At 42.2% G+C, this 20,114-nt stretch overlaps 1 protein-coding gene across 1 annotated transcript in view; it reads left to right on the top strand.

The window, feature by feature from the left end:
• LOC141172400 (sacsin-like) overlaps positions 1-20,114 on the top strand; it is a 140,387-nt gene that overhangs the window by 56,844 nt on the left and 63,429 nt on the right. The window contains exon 4 of the mRNA XM_073656557.1: positions 15,982-16,064. Within this exon, the coding sequence (XP_073512658.1) occupies positions 15,982-16,064 (83 nt within the window). The remainder of the gene's footprint in view (positions 1-15,981; positions 16,065-20,114) is intronic.

The raw sequence follows: 20,114 nt of genomic DNA, 5'->3' as shown, positions 1-20,114 counted from the left end.
ATCTTTGACTGCTACTATTTCTGCTAGGAGGTGTCCAACTTATTCCAGTCCCTAGATCTTGTAGGGATCCCTCCCCCACATCTATAGGTCTGCGTTCAGACTAGCCGAGGACTTTAGCGGGTCTGATCGCAGGATCAGGTTCCCCGTTACATCGTAGGGATCTAGTTTAGTTCTATTGTAGGGACAGATCTCCTGCCTTTCCTTAGTCTCTGTAGCAGATCATAACACCGGGTATAAGTAACCTTGTCGCCAGGGTACAGGTCCCGGCCGGGATGTCCTTGCTGGAGATGGGACTCCACATCCCGCCGGTTGACGAAGAAGTCTTTGGATAATTGTGGTTCTCTTATGAAGCCCTATCCGGCTTCCAGGTCAAGTTTAACTACAGTCCCTTCTGCACGGGGACTGGGTGTGGCCAGCTTTAGCTTGCGGGCCGGGGTTTTGGTTTCCATGTTGTGGGCCTCCATCCTTTCCCACCTTTCTTGTCGCTCCCGGCGCTCTGCGGTCAGCTTCCGGAGCTCCCGCTCGCACTGCTCCTTCATCCTGAGGACTTCTGTCTCGGTCTCCCTTGGGAACCCCATGAGGTTACCCTCCTGGTTGTCCCACCGGAACTCTTCTCCTCCCTGGCAGGTAACCTTGGGCGCGGGCCTGGGTGCTAGTGGGGCTCTCTGCTGATCCTCAAACTTGGCGGACCAGTCCCAAGCAGGGCGCCCATACACCGTGGGGTGCAGTCTTCAAGGTTTACTCAGTTATCATGCTGCTCCAGGTTACAACTGCCAGCTTATAACCACCCACGTCATCCTGCGTTCACCAAGGAAGGGGTACAGCAGCTCTCCTCAGGTATTTCAGGAGTACTTAAACGGGACCCCGTTCTATGTTCTTTCCTCGGTCGTCTTCCTGCGCTGGCTCTCACCCTCCTGCCCTGCTCCTCACAATCAGTGTCCCAAGCCAGTAGCCTAGGATCTTGTCGGGTGACCTGCAGTTCCCTGAATCCTATGCGGCCACCTTTTCGGTGATGTAATTGTGGTAGTGGGCAGCTGCACCTTGAAAGTACAGCAGCCTCCGGTTATCTAGCTGAGCCTGGTTGTTCTCCACTAGTTTAGGGGCCGTTCCCCTCTGCGGCCTGATCCCTCTACGTCCGGGTAAATTCGGGCGCACGGGTGGCTTCCTGCACTTCCCGTGCCCCTGGAATCCCCTCGGTTTCTCTGGAGCCTTCCCTCTGCTCCTGTCCTCTGTCTGTCCTCCTGGGCCTCTCAGTCTAGGCCCGCTCCTTCCTCCTCTCCTCCTGAGCAGAGCTCCTCTTGAGCTCCTGCTCCCAGCTCTCTCTCTTCTGACTCTTTCCTAAGACTGAACTGTCTCCTACAAGATGGTTCCCTTTTTATACTCCTACTGAAGGTGCTCCCCTATACAACTTCCTCCACCTACACCCACTACATGGTTCCCCCTCACTCGGTTCCCCCCACTTCCAACAAGGGACAGGGCTCCGCATTATACACGTGCATCTTGCCCCTGGCTGCTGGTCTGGAATGGTGTAGTGTTGGATGCAGGTGGGTGGGTCCCGGGTAGTACTCCCTCCTTACCTGAGAGTGGGATACCACACCTCTGGGTGAAATGCAGTACCTCTGTGGCGACTGAACCCACAGGGGCTCAACACTTGACATCAATGTTGTTGGTCTACTCTACATTGACTGGTGAGTTGATTTCAACTTACACTCTGAGTCTACACTCTATATTCCCAGCTGCATCTTCAAGGTCAAGATCACAAACTCAACCCATCAATAGTTTGTTTTGTAGTCTAACACTAGTTGATACTTCGAGAGAATATAATCCATCTACTGCAGGTTACTTGCATTACTCACCAACCCATCGGCATCACTATATATTAAACTGGATATTAAATAATGGCACCTCTATCCCTGATATATTGTATTCCAGACACATATGCCCCTGGTTGGACAATGATGTGGTTCTGAGCATTTTTGAGAGCAAAACTTTCATATCTCTGGAGAGCATACCAAATGTTATTAATGTGGAGATTATAAAAATATTTCCAAATACAGTCATGGTCAAACGTGTTGGCACTCTTGAAATTGTTCCAGAAAGTAACATAGTAACATAGTTTTTAAGGTTGAAGAAAGAATAAGTCCATCTAGTGCAACCCATAGCCTAACATGATGATCCAGATGAAGGCGAAAAAAACCCATGTGGCAAACACTAAGCTCCACATTGGGGAAAAAAATTCCTTCCTGGCTCCATACGGCAATCAGATTAGTTCCCTGGATAAACGCCCTATCAAGGAATCTAGTATATATAACCTGTAATATTATACTTTTCAGGAAAGGCATCCAGGCCCTTCTTAAATTTTAGTAGTGAATCACTCATTGCAACATCATGCGGCAGAGTTCCATAGTCTCACTGCTCTTACAGTAAAGAATCCGCGTCTGTGATTCTGATTAAACCTTCTTTCCTCCAGACGTAGAAGATGCCCCCTTGTCCCCGTCTCAGGCCTCAGAGTAAAAAGATCAGTAGAAAGGTCTTTGTACTGTACCCTCATATATTTGTACATAGTAATAAGATCACCCCTAAGCCTTTGTTTTTGCAAACTAAATAACCCCAAGTGTAATAACCTGTCTTGGTATTGCAGACCCCCCAGTCCTCTAATAATCTTGGTCGCTCTTCTCTGCACCCGCTCTAGTTCAGCTATGTCTTTCTTATACACCGGAGACCAGAACTGTACACAGTATTCTAAGTGTGGTCGCACTATTGACTTGTATAGAGGTAAAATTATGTTCTCCTCATGAGCATCTATGCCTCTTTTAATGCATCCCATTATTTTATTTGCCTTTGCAGCAGCTGCCTGACACTGGCCACCAAACGTGAGCTTGTCGTCCACCAATACACCCAGGTCTTTTTCAGTGACAGTTTTGCCCAGTATTTTACAATTAAGCATATAATTATACATTTTATTTCCTCTGCCCAAGTGCATTACCTTCCATTTATCCCCATTAAAGCTCATTTGCCATTTATTAGGCCAAGCTTCTAGTTTACATAGATCCTCCTGTAATATAAAATTGTCCTCCTCTGTATTGATTACTCTGCAGAGTTTAGTGTCATCTGCAAATATTGAAATACTATTCTGTATGCCCCCTGCAAGGTCATTAATAAATGTTAAAAAGAAGAGGGCCCAATACTGACCCCTGTGGTACCCCACTGTTAACTGAAACCCAGTCTGTGTGTTCCATTAATAACCACCCTTTGTTTCCTATCAATGAGCCAGTTCTTAACCCGCTTACATATATTTTCCCCTATCCCCATTGTTCTCATTTTATGTATCAACCTGTTGTGTGGAACCGTATCAAAAGCTTTTGAAAAGTCCATATACACAACATTCACTGCATTTCCTTGGTCCAGTCCGGAACTTAGCTCTTCATAAAAGCTGATCAGATTAGTTTGACAGGAACGGTCCCTCGTAAACCCATGTTGATATTGGATCATGAGGTTATTCTTCAGCTACTCTAGTATAGCATCTCTTAGGAAACCCTCCAGGATTTTACCCACAGTAGAGATTAAGCTTACCGGCCTATAATTTCCAAGTTCAGTTTTTGTCCCCTTTTTGAATATTGGCACGACATTTGCTATACGCCAGTCCTGCGTTACAGACCCTGTTATTATGGAATCTTTAAAGATTAAAAATAATGGTCTATCTATGACGTTACTTAATTCCTGCAGTACTTGCGGGTGTATCCCATCTGGGCCTTGGGATTTGTCAACTTTAGTGATTTTTAGATGCCGCCGTACTTCCTGCTGGGTTAAGCAAGTGACATTTAATGGAGAATTTTTGTTATCACTGATCATGTTTTCTGTCATGCGATTTTCTTGTGTAAATACGGTTGAAAAAAATCATTTAGCATATTGGCTTTTTCCTCATCCTCATCCACCATTTCACCCAGACTATTTTTAAGGGGGTCAACACTATCATTTTTTAGTTTCTTACTATAAGGCTGCGTGCCCACAAAGAATTTTCCAAGTGTTTATGCTGCGGAATTTACGCAGCATAAACGCTTGGTTATCCGTCCCCCATGGTCCCCAATGACAAGCCGCAATGTCAATGCCCATGCTGCGCTCAAAAATCCGTCGCATGTCCATTAATTTTGCGGACACGCAGCATAATCGCCGCCATTGACTTGCATTGGACCGCGTGACATCCGCATCACTGCATTTGCACAAGCAGATATCACACGGTTCAATGTGTGGATGGTACCCAGGTCTGGAGAAGAGGAGACTCTCCTCCAGACCTGGGAACCATAGAAACTGTAAAAAAAAATAAAAAAAAAATTTAAATACAAAATAAGATTATTCTTACCTTCCGATGTTCTCCCAGTGTTTTCTCCCCTCCATCTGGTCTGCTTTATGGGTCGCGGTGTTGTGAAGGACCTGCCATGACGTCATTGTGTCATGTGACCTGTTACATGACTCAATGACATCACCGCAGGTCCTTCACACCACCGCGAGCAGTGCAAGAGACTGGACGCGGCGGAGAAAACACCGGGAGGACATCGGAAGGTAAGCATAATTTTTTTTTTTTTTTTACCCCTTTCCGACCATGTCAGTAATAGTACGTAGCTGTGCCCTGGGACGTATGGACCAGCTACGTATTATTACGCGCGCTGCGATCGCGCCTGCAGACAAGCAGTGCGGGGCGATCGCCGTCGGGTGTCAGCACTGGGTGTCGGCTGTGACAGTCAGCTATGTGCTGGGAGCGGTCCCGCACTGCTCCCGGCACATTAACCCCTGCAATGCTGCGATCAAAGTCGAGCAAATTCTGGCGTACCTTTTGGGTTCAAAATGTACACTATACCCCTTGATAAAATTCTTGAGGGGTCTAGTTTCCAAAATGGGGTCACTTGTGGGGGGTTTCCACTATTTCGGCACATCAGGGGCTCCCGAAATGCGACATGGCGTCCGCTCTTGATTCCAGACAATTTTGCGTTCAAAAAGTCACACAGTGCACCTTCCTTTCTGAACCCTGACGTGCGCCCAAACAGTGTATTTTCCCCACATATGGGGTATTGGCGTACTCAGGAGAAATTGCTCCACAGTTTTTAGGTTCCATTTTCTCCTCTTACCCTTGTGAAACTAAAAAAATTGGGGCAAAAAGATCGTTTTTGTGGAAAAAGTTAGATTTTTTTTTTTATTTTCATGTCTTCATGTTCTAAACTTCTGTGAAGCACCTGGGGGTTAAGAGTACTCACCACACATCTAGATGAGTTCCCTCAGGGGTATAGTTTCCAAAATGTGGGGGTTTTCCACTGTTTAGGCACATCATGGGCACACCCGCTAATTAGTCAAGCAAATTTTACAATCAAAAAGTCAAATGGCGCTCCTTCCCTTCCAAACCCTTCCGTCACCACACATCTAGAGAAGTTCCCTGAGGGGTCTAGTTTCCAAAATGGTGTCACTTGTGGGGGTTTTTCACTGTTTAGGCACATCAGGGGCTCTCCAAACGCAACATGGCGTCCGCTTATTATTCAAGCAAATTTTACATTCAAAAAGTCAAATGGCGCACCTTCCCTTCTGAGCCCTGCTGTGCACCCAAACAGTGTTTTTCCCCACGTATGGGGTATCTGCGTACTCAGGGGAAATTGCACAACAAATTTTGGGGTCCATTTTTTTCCTGTTACCCCTGCAAAAATAAAAAAATTGGAGTCTAAAGTAACATTTTTGTGAAAAAGTTAAATGTTCATTTTTTTTATTCCCCATTCCAAAAATTCCTGTGAATCACGTGAAGGGTTGATAAACTTCTTGAATGTGGTTTTGAGCACCTTGAAGGGTGCAATTTTTAGAATGGTGTCACTTTTGGGTATTTTCTGTCATAAAGGCCCCTCAAAGTCACTTCAAATGTGATGTGGTCCCTAAAGAAAAAATGGTGTTGGAAAAATGAGAAATCGCTGATCAACTTTTAACCCTTATAGTGCACTAATAAAATAAAATTTTGGTTCCAAAATTGTGCTGATGTAAAGTAGACATGTGGGAAATGCTATTTATTAACTATTTTGTGTAACATATCTCTCTGATTTAACGGAATAAAAATTCAAATTTTAAAAATTGTGAAATTTTCACCAAATTTCCAATTTTTTCACAAATAAACGCAAGTGATATCGAAGAAATTTTACCACTATCATGAAGTACAATATGTCACGAAAAAACTGTCTCAGAATCAGAGGGATCTGTTGAAGCAGTAATTGCCTCATAAAGTGACAGTGGTCAGAATTGTAAAAATTGGCCTGGTCATTAACATGCAAACCACCCTCGGGGGTAAAGGGGTTAACTAACCTGGTCACACTACTATAAATCCATACCAGCTGCATGGATTTATATAGTGTGAATAAGTTGTCAAGCACTTTCCAAGTGATGCTAAAATCGCTTGGAAAAGCGCTTGATAACCCGCATGCAAAAACGCTTGACAAACGCTTCTACCCGGCGGGAAAAACGCATGTAAAAACCGCATGCGTTTTTCCTGCCAGGGAGAAGCGGGAAAAAATATGCAGCATTTCTGCATCATGGGCACATAGCCTAAATGTAGTTAAAGAATATTTTGGAATTATTTTTACTTTCTCTGGCAATGAGTCTCTGTCTCAATCTTTGCTGCCTTGATTTGGTTTTTACAGAATTTTTATTTAATTTTCTGTATTTATTTAATGCCTCATCACTACCTACTTGCTTTATTTCTCTAAATGCTTTCTTTTTGTCACTTATTGCACCCCTTACAGCTCTATTTAGCCATAGTGGTTTCCTCCTATTTCTAGCATGTTTATTCCCATAGGGTATATATTGTGCACAGGTCCTATTCAGGATGCTAATAGATGTCTCCCATTTGCTTTGTGTAGTTTTATGTCTCAGGATATCGTCCCAGTTTATTGCACTAAGATCCTCTCTCAACCGTTGGAAATTTTCCTTCCTGAAGTTTAGTGTCCCTGTGACCCCTCTACTACACATCTTATTAAAGGATACATGAAAACGTATTATGTTGTGAACACTATTACCCAAGTGACCCCCAACTCATATATTTGATATGCAGTCTGGCCTGTTGGTTAATATTAGGTCTAGCAGTGCCCCCCTTCTTGTTGAGTCCTCAAGCAGTTGTGAAAGGTAGTTGTCTCTCATAGTTGTCAAAAACATATTACCTTTGCTTGAACTACAGGTTTCTGTTCCCCAATGTATTTCAGAGTAGTTGAAGTCACACATAATAATGACTTCTCCTTGAGTCGCTGCTTCATCTATTTGCTTTGAGGATATTCTCCACTGCTTCCACTATTTTTGGAGACTTATAACAAAGCCCTATCAGAATTTTATTTTTTTCCCCCTCCCCTTATCTCACGCAAGATGGGTTTTAAGGATGATTTTACATATAAACACCCCCCCTCGCTTGTTTGTACAGTCATTTCTGAACAGACTATAGCCCTGTAAATTAACTGCCCAGTCATGGTCTCGTCCAGCCATGTCTCAGATATCCCCACCATGTCATAATTAATTATTTTCCAACAAAATTAATTCTAGTTCCTCCATTTTGTTGGTGAGGCTTCTGGCATTAGTGTACATGCATTTTATGTATCTCTCTGTACCTCTATTCCTTCTTACTATATTGACTTTTCTAACCCCACCCCCAATTTCTTTAGTGAAGTATTTCTCCCAGAAAATTTTTGTTAATTACACATTTTGTTATATACATGTTTTATTTCCTTTGTGTAAATTGGAACAACACAAAAAAACCGAGGGGGAAAAAAAAAGGTAAATTGGACATAATTTCACACATAGCCCCAAAAATGGGTCAAACAAAATTGTTGGCACCTTTCCAAAATTGTGGGTAACCAACTTTGTTTTAAGCATGTGATGCTCATTCAAACTTACCTGTAGTAACAAGTGTGGGCAATATGAAAATCACACCTGAAACCAGATAAAATGGGGAGATGTTGACTCAATCTTTGCATTTTGCCTGTGTGTGAGACAGGAAGCATGGAGAACAGAAAGAGAAGAGCACTGTTTTGAGGACTTGAAAACCAAAATTGTTGTAACCTAGAGATTGTTGATATTTTTCAAGTCCACCTCCAGAAATCTTGATGTTCCTTTGTCCGTGAGATTAGCATTGTAACTAATCTCGATGAACGTGAACAGCAAAGAAAAATTGATGAAAAGTTGAAACTTGGGATAGTGTCACGAACAGTGTAGGAAAGACAAAGCGCAACACGAAAGGAAGAGGGGAACGGAGCCCAGACACTAGGGAAAGGGGGAATGGAGATCTCCTAGGCTGATCTGATATCACCCTATATCCCCTAAAGTCCCTATATTGGTTCCTCACCAATAGCCGGACAGGAACTCAAACCCTGTATTTCCCTAGAGCTTGGCCCTGGATAGGGAATGGCCCTGGATAGGGGAAGGGGGGATGAGCACTAGTCAGTCCCCACTAGCAACTAAACACCACAAGGGAGACAAACATGGGGGGGGGGTAACTTGGCTTGAGCAAACTTCAGATAGATTACACCAAATGTCCTCCAAACACCAGAGAGGAAGTAAGCAGACTGCAATAGCTCCAAGCCTTCACAAGGGAACATGTGAATATCACTGGCACCTCCCTGTAGCAAACAGAGTATTTAAACACCCAAGCCTGGATGTCAATTAGCAGGAAGGAGGCAGCCGCTTGGTCGTAGAGTGATACAGATCTAAGAAGGCGCCTGTAATGCCAAACGAAGAGATCTTCTGCAACTATCTTCAGGGAGACTGTCTGTCACATCTGACACACCCGTGACAGATAGTCTGGATGGTGGACAAAGCTGCCCCATTCAAGTTCCAATGAAATTCAAGTTGTCCTGCAGGCTCAGGGTGCATAAGTGTCAGTGCGAACATTTGAATGAAATGAAACGCTATGATAGGAGACCCAGGATGACCCCACTACTGACACAGAGACATAAAAAAAAGCAAGACTGAAGTTTACCAAAATGTACATAAGCCAATCTCCTTCTGGGAAAGTCTTGTGGACAGGTGACACCAAGATAGCTTTTTGGTAAAGCACATCATTCTACTATTTACCGAAAATGGAATGAATGGAGAGTACTGAAGTGGCCAGCAATGAGCCCAAATCTAAATCCAATTGGACACCTGTGGAGAGATCTTAAAATTCCTTTTGGGAGAAGGCACACTTCAAATATGAGAAACCTGGAGCAGTTTGCAAAAGAAGTCAAAAATTCCAGAGGAATGAAGTGGTCAAAATTTTGAGAGGTGTAAGAAGTTTGTTGATGGTTATAGGAAGCGGATGCAGTTATATATTCCAAAGGGCGTGCAATCAAATATTAAGCGGAGTGTGCCAACAATTTTGTCCAACCCATTTTCGGGGTTTTGTATGAAATGATGTCCAATTTCTTTTTTTTTCTCTGTTTGTGTTGTTCCAATACACACAAAGGAAATAAACGTGTATAACAAAACCAAGTGTACTTGCAATAATTTTCTGGGTGAATTACTTCATTTTCTGTAACAATTTCAAGGGTGCCAACACTTTCGGCCATGACTATAAATTCCTCACCCTCAATGCCTGCTGGTACTCTGTGGCTTGCCCACAACCTAATGATTTGGGGTAAATTCATTGCTTGTTCCTCTAAACTGAAAAAAGAATGGACAAAAATATCTTGCATATAAACTATGTAAATTGTGAATAGGTTATTGTAGGCAACCCTCACGCTAAGTCAAATGGCAATTAGAAGCACTAAACTTGAGCCACATACTGTCCTTACCCATATGTCAGAGAAAGCAGTTATGTGGGCCCAGGCAATATACTATAAGCTTGCTAACAAACCAAATTGCTTTTCCCTTATACTGTGGTATAATAATCTATTAACGATAACCCTTCAATTTAAGCATGGCCACAACCTTCCAACCCAATTTAGTTCTATAGGAAAATGGCAGATTTATACAGTCCGATCCATATCTTATTTCCAATTCCATGTATAGCACCTTTTTAACGTTTTTTGTTTCTCTACCTCAATTATATGAATTTGACAAGGCATCTTTAAATAAGGATGTAATAGAAGACTGTGTTATGGGCAATTTAAAAACTGAAATGATCAAAAGTCTCTGTTAAATAATACAAAAAGTTTGCTGGTGAACTAAACACCTTACTTAGTCTGTTTCTTTAAGTCATTTACCCCCGATGGGTGGTTTACACGTTAATGACCGGGCCAAATTTTACAATTATGACCACTGTCACTTTGAGGTAATGCTCTGGAATGCTTCAATGGATCCCACTGATTCTAAGATTGTTTTTTTGTGACATATTGTACTTCATGATAGCGGTAAAATTTCTTCGATATGACTTGCGTTTATTTATGAAAAATCGGAAATTTGGTGAAAATTTTGAAAATTTCGCAATTTTCAAACTTTGAATTTTCATGCCCTTAAATCCGAGAGATGTCACACAATGGTTAATAAATAACATTTCCCACGTGTCTACTTTACATCAACACTATTTTGGAACCCAAATTCATTTTTGTTAGGAAGTTATAAGGTTTAAAAGTTGACCAGCGATTTTCTCATTTTTTCCAACAAAATTTACAAAACCATTTTTTTAGGGACCACATCACATTTGAAGTGAATTTTAGGAGCCTTTATGACAGAAAATACCCAAAAGTGACACCATTCTAAAAACTGCACCCCTCAAGGTGCTCAAAACCACATTCAAGAAGTTTATTAACCCTTCAGGTGCTTCACAGGAATTTTTGGAATGGGGAAGAAAAAAATAAACTTTTTTTCACAAAAATGTTACCTTAGACCCCAATTTATTTTATTTTCGCAAGGGTATCAGGAAAAAATGGACCCCAAAATTTGTTGTGCAATTTCTCCTGAGCACGCCGATAACTGATATGTGGGGGAAAACCACGGTTTGGGCGCATAGCAGGGTTCGGAAGGGAAGGAATGCCATTTCACTTTTTGATTGTAAAATTTGCTTGAATAATTAGCGGACGCCATGTTGCGTTTGTGGAGCCCCTGATGTGCCTAAACAGTGGAAACCCCACACAAGTGACACCATTTTGGAAACTAGACCCCTCAGGGAACTTATCTAGATGTGTGGTGAGCACCTTGAACCCCCCAGGTGCTTCACAGAAGTTTATAACATTGAGCCGTAAAAATAAAATGTTAAAATTTTTCCAACAAAAATGTTTTTCAGCCTCCAATTTTGCATTTTAATAAGGGTAACAGGAGAAATTTCACCATGCAGTTTGTTGTGCAATTTTTCCTGAGTAAGCCGATACACCATATGCAGGGGAAAACCACTGTTTGGGTGCACGGCAGGATTTGGAAGGGAAGGAGCGTCATTTTGACTTTTTGAATGTAAAATTTGCTTGAATAATTAGCAGATGCCATGTTGCGTTTGGGGAGCCCCTGATGTGCCTAAACAGTGGAAACCACCCATGAGTGACACCATTTTGGAAACTACACCCCTCAAGGATTTTATCAAGGGTTATAGTGAACATTTTGAACCCAGAGGTACAACACAGATTTTGATAACATTAGGTCATCATATTGAATAAGTTGTCATTAGTCTTGAGCGCAAGTGCTTGCTACTTAAGTTTGTATCGGGCACTCGGGTATGCACTATGTATCGTGGATGCTTGAGTCCCTAGCTCTAGCTTTAAAACCCTAGCCCTAAAACCCTAGCGTTTATTTTTTGCGCTGCTCCTCATGCGGTATAAATGATTACATGACTTTATTCTTCGGGTCGGTGCGATTACAGAGATACCAGACTAATATCTGTTTTTTATGACTGACAGCTGTCACTCAATAAAAGACGCTTTTTTGCGCAAAGACTAGTTTTTGCATCGCCATATTTTGAGAACTATAATTTTTCCATATTTTGGCCAATAGTCATGTGATGGCTTGTTTTTTGTGGGACAAGTTGATATTCTATTGGTACCATTTTCAGGCACATGACATTTTTTGATCGCTTTCTATTCTGATTTTTGAGAGACAGAATAAACACAACAATACCAATTTTTTTTTTTTAATTTTTTTATTTTTTATGCCATTCCGTGTGTGGTAAAATTGATAAGGCAGCATTATTCTTTGGGTCAGTACATTTACAGTGGTACCACATTTATATCGTTTTTTTATGTTTTGGTGCTTTTACTCAATAAAAACTTTTATAGGAAAAATGATTTATTTGTATCGCTTTATTCTGAGAGCTATAACTTTTTTAATTTTTCGGCTGATGGAGCTGTATTGCAACTTGTTTTTGCGGGACAAGATGACGTTTTCAGTGGTACATTCGTCTTTTTGATCGCGTTTTATTGCATTTTTTTGTTTGGCGGTATGATGATAAAGCATTGTTTTTTTTTGCTTTTTTTTTTTACCGTGTCCACTAAAGGGGTTAACTAGTGGGACAGTTTTATAGGTCAGGTCGTTCCTGACACGGCGATACCACATGTGTGTACTCCTTGTTTTTATTCATAATATTTATTTATGGGTACAGGATTTTTATTTTTTTGGAATTATTTTTTTCATTTTTTTTTTAATATTTTTACAATTGCTTTTGTATTTTTTTTTCACTTTCTGACACTATTGGAACTTTTATACTTTGTCCCACTATGGGACTTTCACTTTTTACATTCTGATCGCCTGTATAGCATAGAAATGCAGCACCATACTTGTGCTATCCAGGCTTTCAGAGCTGCAGAGGGAGAAAGTGCACGATCAAAGTAACTTCTTGCTGTCTGGTGACCCGGATGTTGTCATGACGACATCCGGGTCAGCATGACAACCATCGGGACCCGGCTCAGACATCGTGGGACCCTGGAGAGGAGGCAAGTATCGGTGCTTACCTCCCCTTGCTCCCGGAATGCTGCGATCGACTCCGATCGCAGCATTTTGGCGGTTAATGTGCAGGACCGAGACTGAGTTTCATAGAACATTTTTATAACCGCGAACATGAAAGTAAGGTTAATATAACTTTCATCAGAAAATCTTCAGTTTTACTCAAATTATTTGATGCAAAAATGACTACACCCCACATTAAAAACTACTACATCTAGTATTTTGTATGACCCCTGTGGTGACACAGAATTTAATCTTAATTATCCAGACATCTATTTTCACTAGGTTAGGAGACTTTGTCATATTGTCTAAATGTTGACACTTGAGTTGATATTTACTGCAAATTATTGTCTGTTAATTTTGTAAGACAGAGATGCATGGTCTTTAAACAATGCATATTTGCTAATTTTGCTAAATATGTTAATTAACCATTGTGTGGGCCCTGTGGCTTGTTGACTTGCAAAACAGAAAAGGACAAACTATGAAAATTGATTAAATGCTCAAACAATGAGACATGCGCCCCTGCCACCTTTTTCCCTGACCTGTGAATGATGACCTGAGCCACATATGTAAATATAAAAATGGATTTCTATCATGCTGCAATGAGAATCAGAGAGACTCTTCAGAACAGCAGCTGGGACACATGGCTCCATCAACAGGGATACAGATTTGACTTATCAGGATGTCAGCTTAATGGACCCCAGCCCCAGCTGAAGGGAAACAGATCTGCTACACTGACCATCACTGACCCTATGGAGAAGTTTGGGGAAGCCAGGATTGTGACTCTCCGGTCACCTGGTCCCATGGATGTGTTTGGAGAAGCCAGCTTGGGACCATCCAATCGCCTGGCCCCATGGATATGTTTGGGGTAGTCAGGTTGGGACTTTCCGGTCACCTGGAACCCATGGATACACTTGGAGAAAGCCAGGTTGGGACCATCCAGTCACCTGGTTCCATAGATATGTTCAGAGAAGCTAGGGTGGGACCCTCGGGTCTCATGGCCTTGTACGTCAATGGACTGTCAGCTTCCTAAGCTTGCTGCTACCTCCTCTCTGTGGGTGTACACCCAAAGCGGGGTGCCACTGGTTGAGGTAGTTGGCCCCGAAGGTCGCAAAGTTGAAGCTTCTCTATTCCCGGCGGGCCAGCGGAAGGGTGAGACTGTGTAATTTTGCACCAGCTTGGGTATTTTGCTGGGACTGTTCTATATGTTTATTGTCTGTTTGGTGGTTCAATAAAGTATTGTCACACCATTTTACCCTCATCCTGTGTTGTCTGAGTAGTAGTATGCCCACGGAAGACCCTCGAGTCTTCACAACTCCGTGATTTTTAAGGACGTCACCAAGTCTTCTAGGCATGGAATAAACAAGTTGCCGACATGTTGCAACAGAGATCTTTTTCCATTCCTCAAGAACTACCTCTTTTAGAGGCTGGATGGAGAGTGATGCTCCACTTATCTCTTCAGAATTCCTCATTGGTGTTCGATTGAGTTCAGATCCTGTGAAACTTGATCACTGAATCACTTACATCGTATTATGTCACAGGAAACACTCACCCCTGTTTGGCTTTCCACTTCTTTAACTGCAGTTAACTTGCATGTTGATTTTATTCAGCAATTCTCATCAAAAGATGTTACTGTTTAGGTGTTCACTTTCGTGGTCGGCCTGGACGTCTGTGAGATGGTTGCAGTTCCATCTTTGTTAAATTTTTGTATCACTTTTGCTACACTATTCTGACTGATGAGTAAATCTTTTTAAATCTTCTTGTGTAAAGAAATGGTTTTCATTTTCCGGTCTTGTGACATTTCTCTTCCATGTGGTGCCATTGCTGACAGCATTAAATGGCAAGGGGTTTCCTTTATGTACCACCCTTTTATAGTCCAACTGTCTGTTGGACACCTGTTCAATGAATAATTAGACTTACTGGTGGTTGAATACTTGTTAATTAGAATTTTGTAGTCTAAACTTTAGCTTTGCGCCTAAAATGTTATTTGGGTGTAGTCATTTTTACAACTTGGGTCTTACATTTATTTGTTAGGACAATAATTTTGTTGATTCTGAAAGAAATCTAAAGGTGTTCTGACAAATCTGCTGGGGTATACTAATTTATGCTGACAACTGTATAAAACTTTCTGGCTACACAGGATATAATATTTTTTTTATACAGACGATCCTCTATTACTAACAAAACTGTGGTATTTATAGGAGTTATTCTGGACTTCTTTTTTTATTTTTTTTTTATTTTAAACTATGGGGCTATGAACGAACAGGCAAGTAGTTGCTAACTATCTGCCTCTTCTGCTTTGCAAAGACCTCTCCTGGCCTAGAGTGGTCATGGCTGACTTCTATTGTCATCACATAACCAGAGCAGCTTCTTCTCTTCTGCTCCGCTCTGTCGACAAGGCATCCCTGCCAATTGACAGCTGACTAACTGCGAAGAGCCATCTGTCAATCGGCATGACATTGACAGTGACACCCTATCGACAGAGCTGACCAAAAGAGAAGGAGCTGATCTGAGGCGAAATGAAGTAGGAGAGTCATTGCCTGTGTCGGCGGAGATTATCTCTGGGCAGAAGAAACAGATAGTTAGCAACTACCTTCCTGTAATTCTTAGCCCCATAGGAAGAATTAACACAGCAAAAAAGGCAACAGTAAGCAAGACACTCTGCACTACTGGTGTGTGACCAGTGCCCAAGCTTTTTTGTGTGCAATTTTAATACTAAGCAATCACCCCCTCCATGAATTGGTAGGTTGTACATGATTGCCTCATCAGTATTTTGCACCTGTGTTGCCTCCATCTTTATTACATGGGTTTGCTGCATCCTCATAGTGCATTAGTTCTGTGACCTAGGCGAGTAAATACTGTTACCCTTTTTCGCTGTGTTAATTCTTGAATTTTTTGAGTAAATTTAAGTCCTCTTTCTGTGGCTTTGTTTTAATTTCCCCACAGGAAGAAATAACCAAAGTCCGGGATAACCGCTACAAGTTTTGACTGTATAGAATGGAATATGAATAGTGTTTTATATTTATGCTACTAAATATTAATAGGAATGTAGCATATAGGCCTCTTATGTTGTTGGTGTATGCAAGGTTATCATCATGATACATTTTATGAAAACCTTTTGTTTTGCAGATTTCTTTCAAAGAGCTCCACCATTCCTCATTCAGCTACAGAATATTTTGAGAAAATACCCAGATGGAGGACAAATACTTAAAGTATGACTTGTTTCTCACTATGTTTTAGCTAAAGATACAGGTGCTTCTCACAAAATTAGAATAACATTCAAAAGTTAATTTATTTCAGTTCTTCATTACAAAAAGTGAAACTCATATATTATATAGTCATTACAAACTGATATATTTCAAGTGTTTATTTCTGTTAATGTTGATGATTATGGCTTACAGCCAATGAAAACACAATGTGCCTTTTAAAGTGTACAGAGTAATGTCTTATTTACATACAGTACAGACCAAAAGTTTGGACACACCTTCTCATTTAAAGATTTTTCTGTATTTTATTCGTTCTCCCATGACAGCACCACGAGAGAGAGGATCCGCCCATCAAGGACAGGAAACCTACAGGTTAAAAAGGGCGGCACCTCTCTCTCGCCTCAGTTTAGGTTTCCTGTCCATGATGGGAGACCTCGCAGGCTTACCTGCAGAAGATGGTCTCTTGCCCCAGAGGGAGCCACAGGGTGCTGGATGGAAATAGGCAAGGCTTTGCAAGGCTCAGAATCTACTCATATTTCTCGGGAACCTCAGCCGGGTTCAGACTCTGACATATCTGACATTTCCTCCTCCGCTCTCTCTTCTTCTGATAGTGAATCGGATAGACAGTGTTTTCCTCTGCAGGAGGTTGATGCCTTGGTAAAAGCTGTCTGGTCTACCATGGGCATTGTAGACATGAGGGCAGAATAATCTGTGGAGGACGTAATGTTTGGAGGATTAGGTCAGAAAAAGAGGAAAGGTTTTCCCGTGAATACAAGAGTTAAAGACCTCATTGCTAGAGAGTGGAAAAAACCCGACAGGAAGGGCAGTGTTCCTCCATCTTTCAAGAGGAGGTACTCATTTGAGGATGCCATATGTTCCTCTTGGTCAAAAGCACCAAAGCTGGACGTTGCTGTCGCTAAAGCGGCAAAAAAGACTTCCCTCCCGTTTGATGACATGGGAGCATTAAAAGACCCCCTGGACAGACGAGCCGATACCTTCTTAAAAGGTGCATGGGAGACAGCTGCAGGAGCACTGAGACCAGCAGTAGCAGCCACCTGCACATCTAGAGCCCTGATGGTTTGGCTGGAACAGTTAAACAGTCAGCTAAGGGATGGTGTCTCTAGGAAGGAGATTATTTCTTCCCTTCCACTGGTTCAGGGTGCAGCGGCCTTTCTTGCTGATGCGTCTGCGGACTTAGTCAGATTGGCAGCAAAGTCATCAGCTCTGTCAAATGCGGCTCGACGAGCGCTATGGATTAAATGCTGGCCTGGGGATGTACAGACAAAGTCCAGGCTGTGTACAATCCCTTGCGAAGGGGAATATCTCTTTGGCCAGACTATGGACGAATTATTGGAGAAGGCCGGAGATCCTAAGAAGGGTTTTCCATCAGTACCTCTACCCTCCTTTAAGAGATCGTTTCGGAAAAGAAAATTCATCCGAAGAAGATTCTTCAGGGAACCGGACAAGTCCGAAGAAAGAGGTCGAAAAGGTAGAGGCCTTCTCTTTGGTTCATCTCCAAAAAATGAGCAGAAGCCAGGGAATGCACAATCAGCCCAGGTGGGAGGGAGATTGTCATTATTTTTCCCAGCTTGGAAACAGATTTCTCATAGTAATTGGATTTTGAGCCTGATTAAATATGGTCTAAAATTTCAATTTCTAGCTTTTCCTCACAAGAGATTCATGATTGTTCCCTCTAGTTCCTCCCCAGAACGCCAGACTGCCCTCGTATCGGAAATTCAAGTCTTAATAAGGAAAAACGTCCTGATTGAGGTTCCGGATTCAGAAAAGGGTCTCGGATTCTACTCCCCGCTCTTATTGGTCCCAAAACCGGATGGGAGTTTCAGGACAATTATAAATCTAAAATCTTTAAATAGCTTCCTTAAAGTAGACACTTTCAAAATGGAGTCCTTGAAAACGGTAATAAAGTTGCTTTTTCCCCACTGTTATATGGTAGTTCTCGATCTCAAGGATGCATATTACCATATTCCCATTCATAGTTACTATCAGAAATACCTGAGGCTGGCCATTGAAATTGAGGGGGTGGTTAAACACTTTCAGTACACTGCACTTCCCTTTGAGTTAGCAATAGCCCCGTGAATTTTCACCAAATTAATGGCAGAGGTTATGGCCCATATAAGAGAAAGAGACATTTTAATAATCCCTTACCTGGATGATCTCCTGATAGTGGGAAACTCTTTTGTTCAATGCGAGGCCCACCTTCGGGTGACCATGTCTGTCTTGGAGGGCTTGGGGTGGTTTCTAAATTTGGAAAAATCTAGATTAACTCCACTCAAAGCTCAGCAGTATCTGGGGGTCATGTTAGATTCAAAAAAACAGTTATGTTTATCTGAAGAAAAAATTACAAGAATCCAGGGTTTGGTAAGACAGTGTATGGATAAACCCTCTGTCACTCCGTAAAGCCATGTCGCTATTAGGGACCTTAACCTCGAGTTTTTCCACAGTTCGTTGGTCACAATTTCATTCAAGGACTCTTCAGTGGGATGTATTGTATAACAACTCAGTCCTAGAGGGACATTTAGACCGTCAGTTTACCCTGTGTCCTCGGGCCGTACATTCCCTTCGTTGGTGGTTACGACACGATAATCTTTCTAGGGGGGTCCCCTGGGAGTGTAAGCCGACGGCAGTCTTAACTACAGATGCGAGTGCTGCAGGTTGGGGAGCTCACTTCAATGGGAACTTAGTTCAGGGGACCTGGTCAAGGAGTGAGATACAGTTGTCATAAAATGTTAAGGAGCTTTTTGCGGTGGATTATGCGTTCAATAAGTTCCTTATATATTTACAGGGCCAGCATATCCGTATACTCTCGGACAATCAAGTCTCGGTAGCTTATATAAATCACCAAGGGGGAACCCGCTCAAGAGACTTAATGAGGGTAGCGGACAGACTTCTTCAGAAGGCAGAAGATCATTGTCTCTCTCTTTCGGCTATTCATCTAAAAGGGAAAGAAAACGTCACAGCGGATTTCCTAAGCCGTACTTCCATAAAAGAGGGAGAATGGTCCTTGAATCCTCAAATCTTCTCCAGAATTGTGGCAATGTGGGGTCTTCCGACGGTGGACTTATTTGCGACAAAATTAAACCGGAAGGTGACAACATTCTGTTCCCTAGACCCCAGAGAAGAACCCCTGACAGTGGACGCCTTTATGGTTCCCTGGAAATTCCCTCTGGCATATGCATTTCCTCCCATGATCCTGCTTTCAGCAGTTATAAGGAAGATCAGGGCAGACAAGGCCAGAGTAATACTCATATGCCCCTTTTGGCCCAAAAGACCGTGGTTCCCTTGTCTCCGAAAAATGTCCATATCAGATCCCTGGATCCTTCCGGAGATTCCGGACCTTCTCACTCCGGGTCCGGTTTCCCATCCTCCAGCCTCGAGTCTCCATTTGACGGCGTGGAATTTGAGAGGGTGCTGTTAACCAACAAGGGATTCCCCGCAAATGTAGTAAATACTCTCCTATCTAGCAGAAAACCCGTTACCACCCGCATTTATGCTAGGACCTGGAGGAAGTTTTTATCATTTACTGAATTTAAACCAGAGGAGGGGCCCCCTATTGGGAAAATACTAGAGTTTCTGCAGCGAGGCTTAGAATTGGGGCTTGCCACTACAGTCATGGCCAAAAGTTTTGAGAATGACACCAAAATTATATTTTCACATGATCTGCTGGCCTCTGGTTTTTATTAGTGTTTGTCTGATGTTTATATCACATACAGAAATATAATTGCAATCATATTATGAGTACCAATAGGTTATATTGACAGTTAGAATGAGTTAGTGCAGCAAGTCAATATTTGCAGTGCTGCCCCTTCTTCTTCAAGACCTCTGTAATTCTCCCTGGCATCCTCTCAATCAACTTTTGGACCAAATCCTGACTGATAGCAGTCCATTCTTGCATAATCAATGCTTGCATTTTGCCAGAATTTGTTGGTTTTTGTTTGTCCACCCGTCTCTTGATGATTGACCACAAGTTCTCAATGGGATTAAGATCTGGGGAGTTTCCAGGCCATGGACCCAAAATCTCTATGTTTTGTTCCATGA

Source organism: Phyllobates terribilis, unplaced genomic scaffold (assembly GCF_046119375.1).
Source record: "Phyllobates terribilis strain yellow unplaced genomic scaffold, ASM4611937v1 Scaffold_12__6_contigs__length_324123572, whole genome shotgun sequence".
NCBI lineage: Eukaryota > Metazoa > Chordata > Amphibia > Anura > Dendrobatidae > Phyllobates > Phyllobates terribilis.
This window is presented reverse-complemented; position numbering and strand designations above follow the sequence as displayed.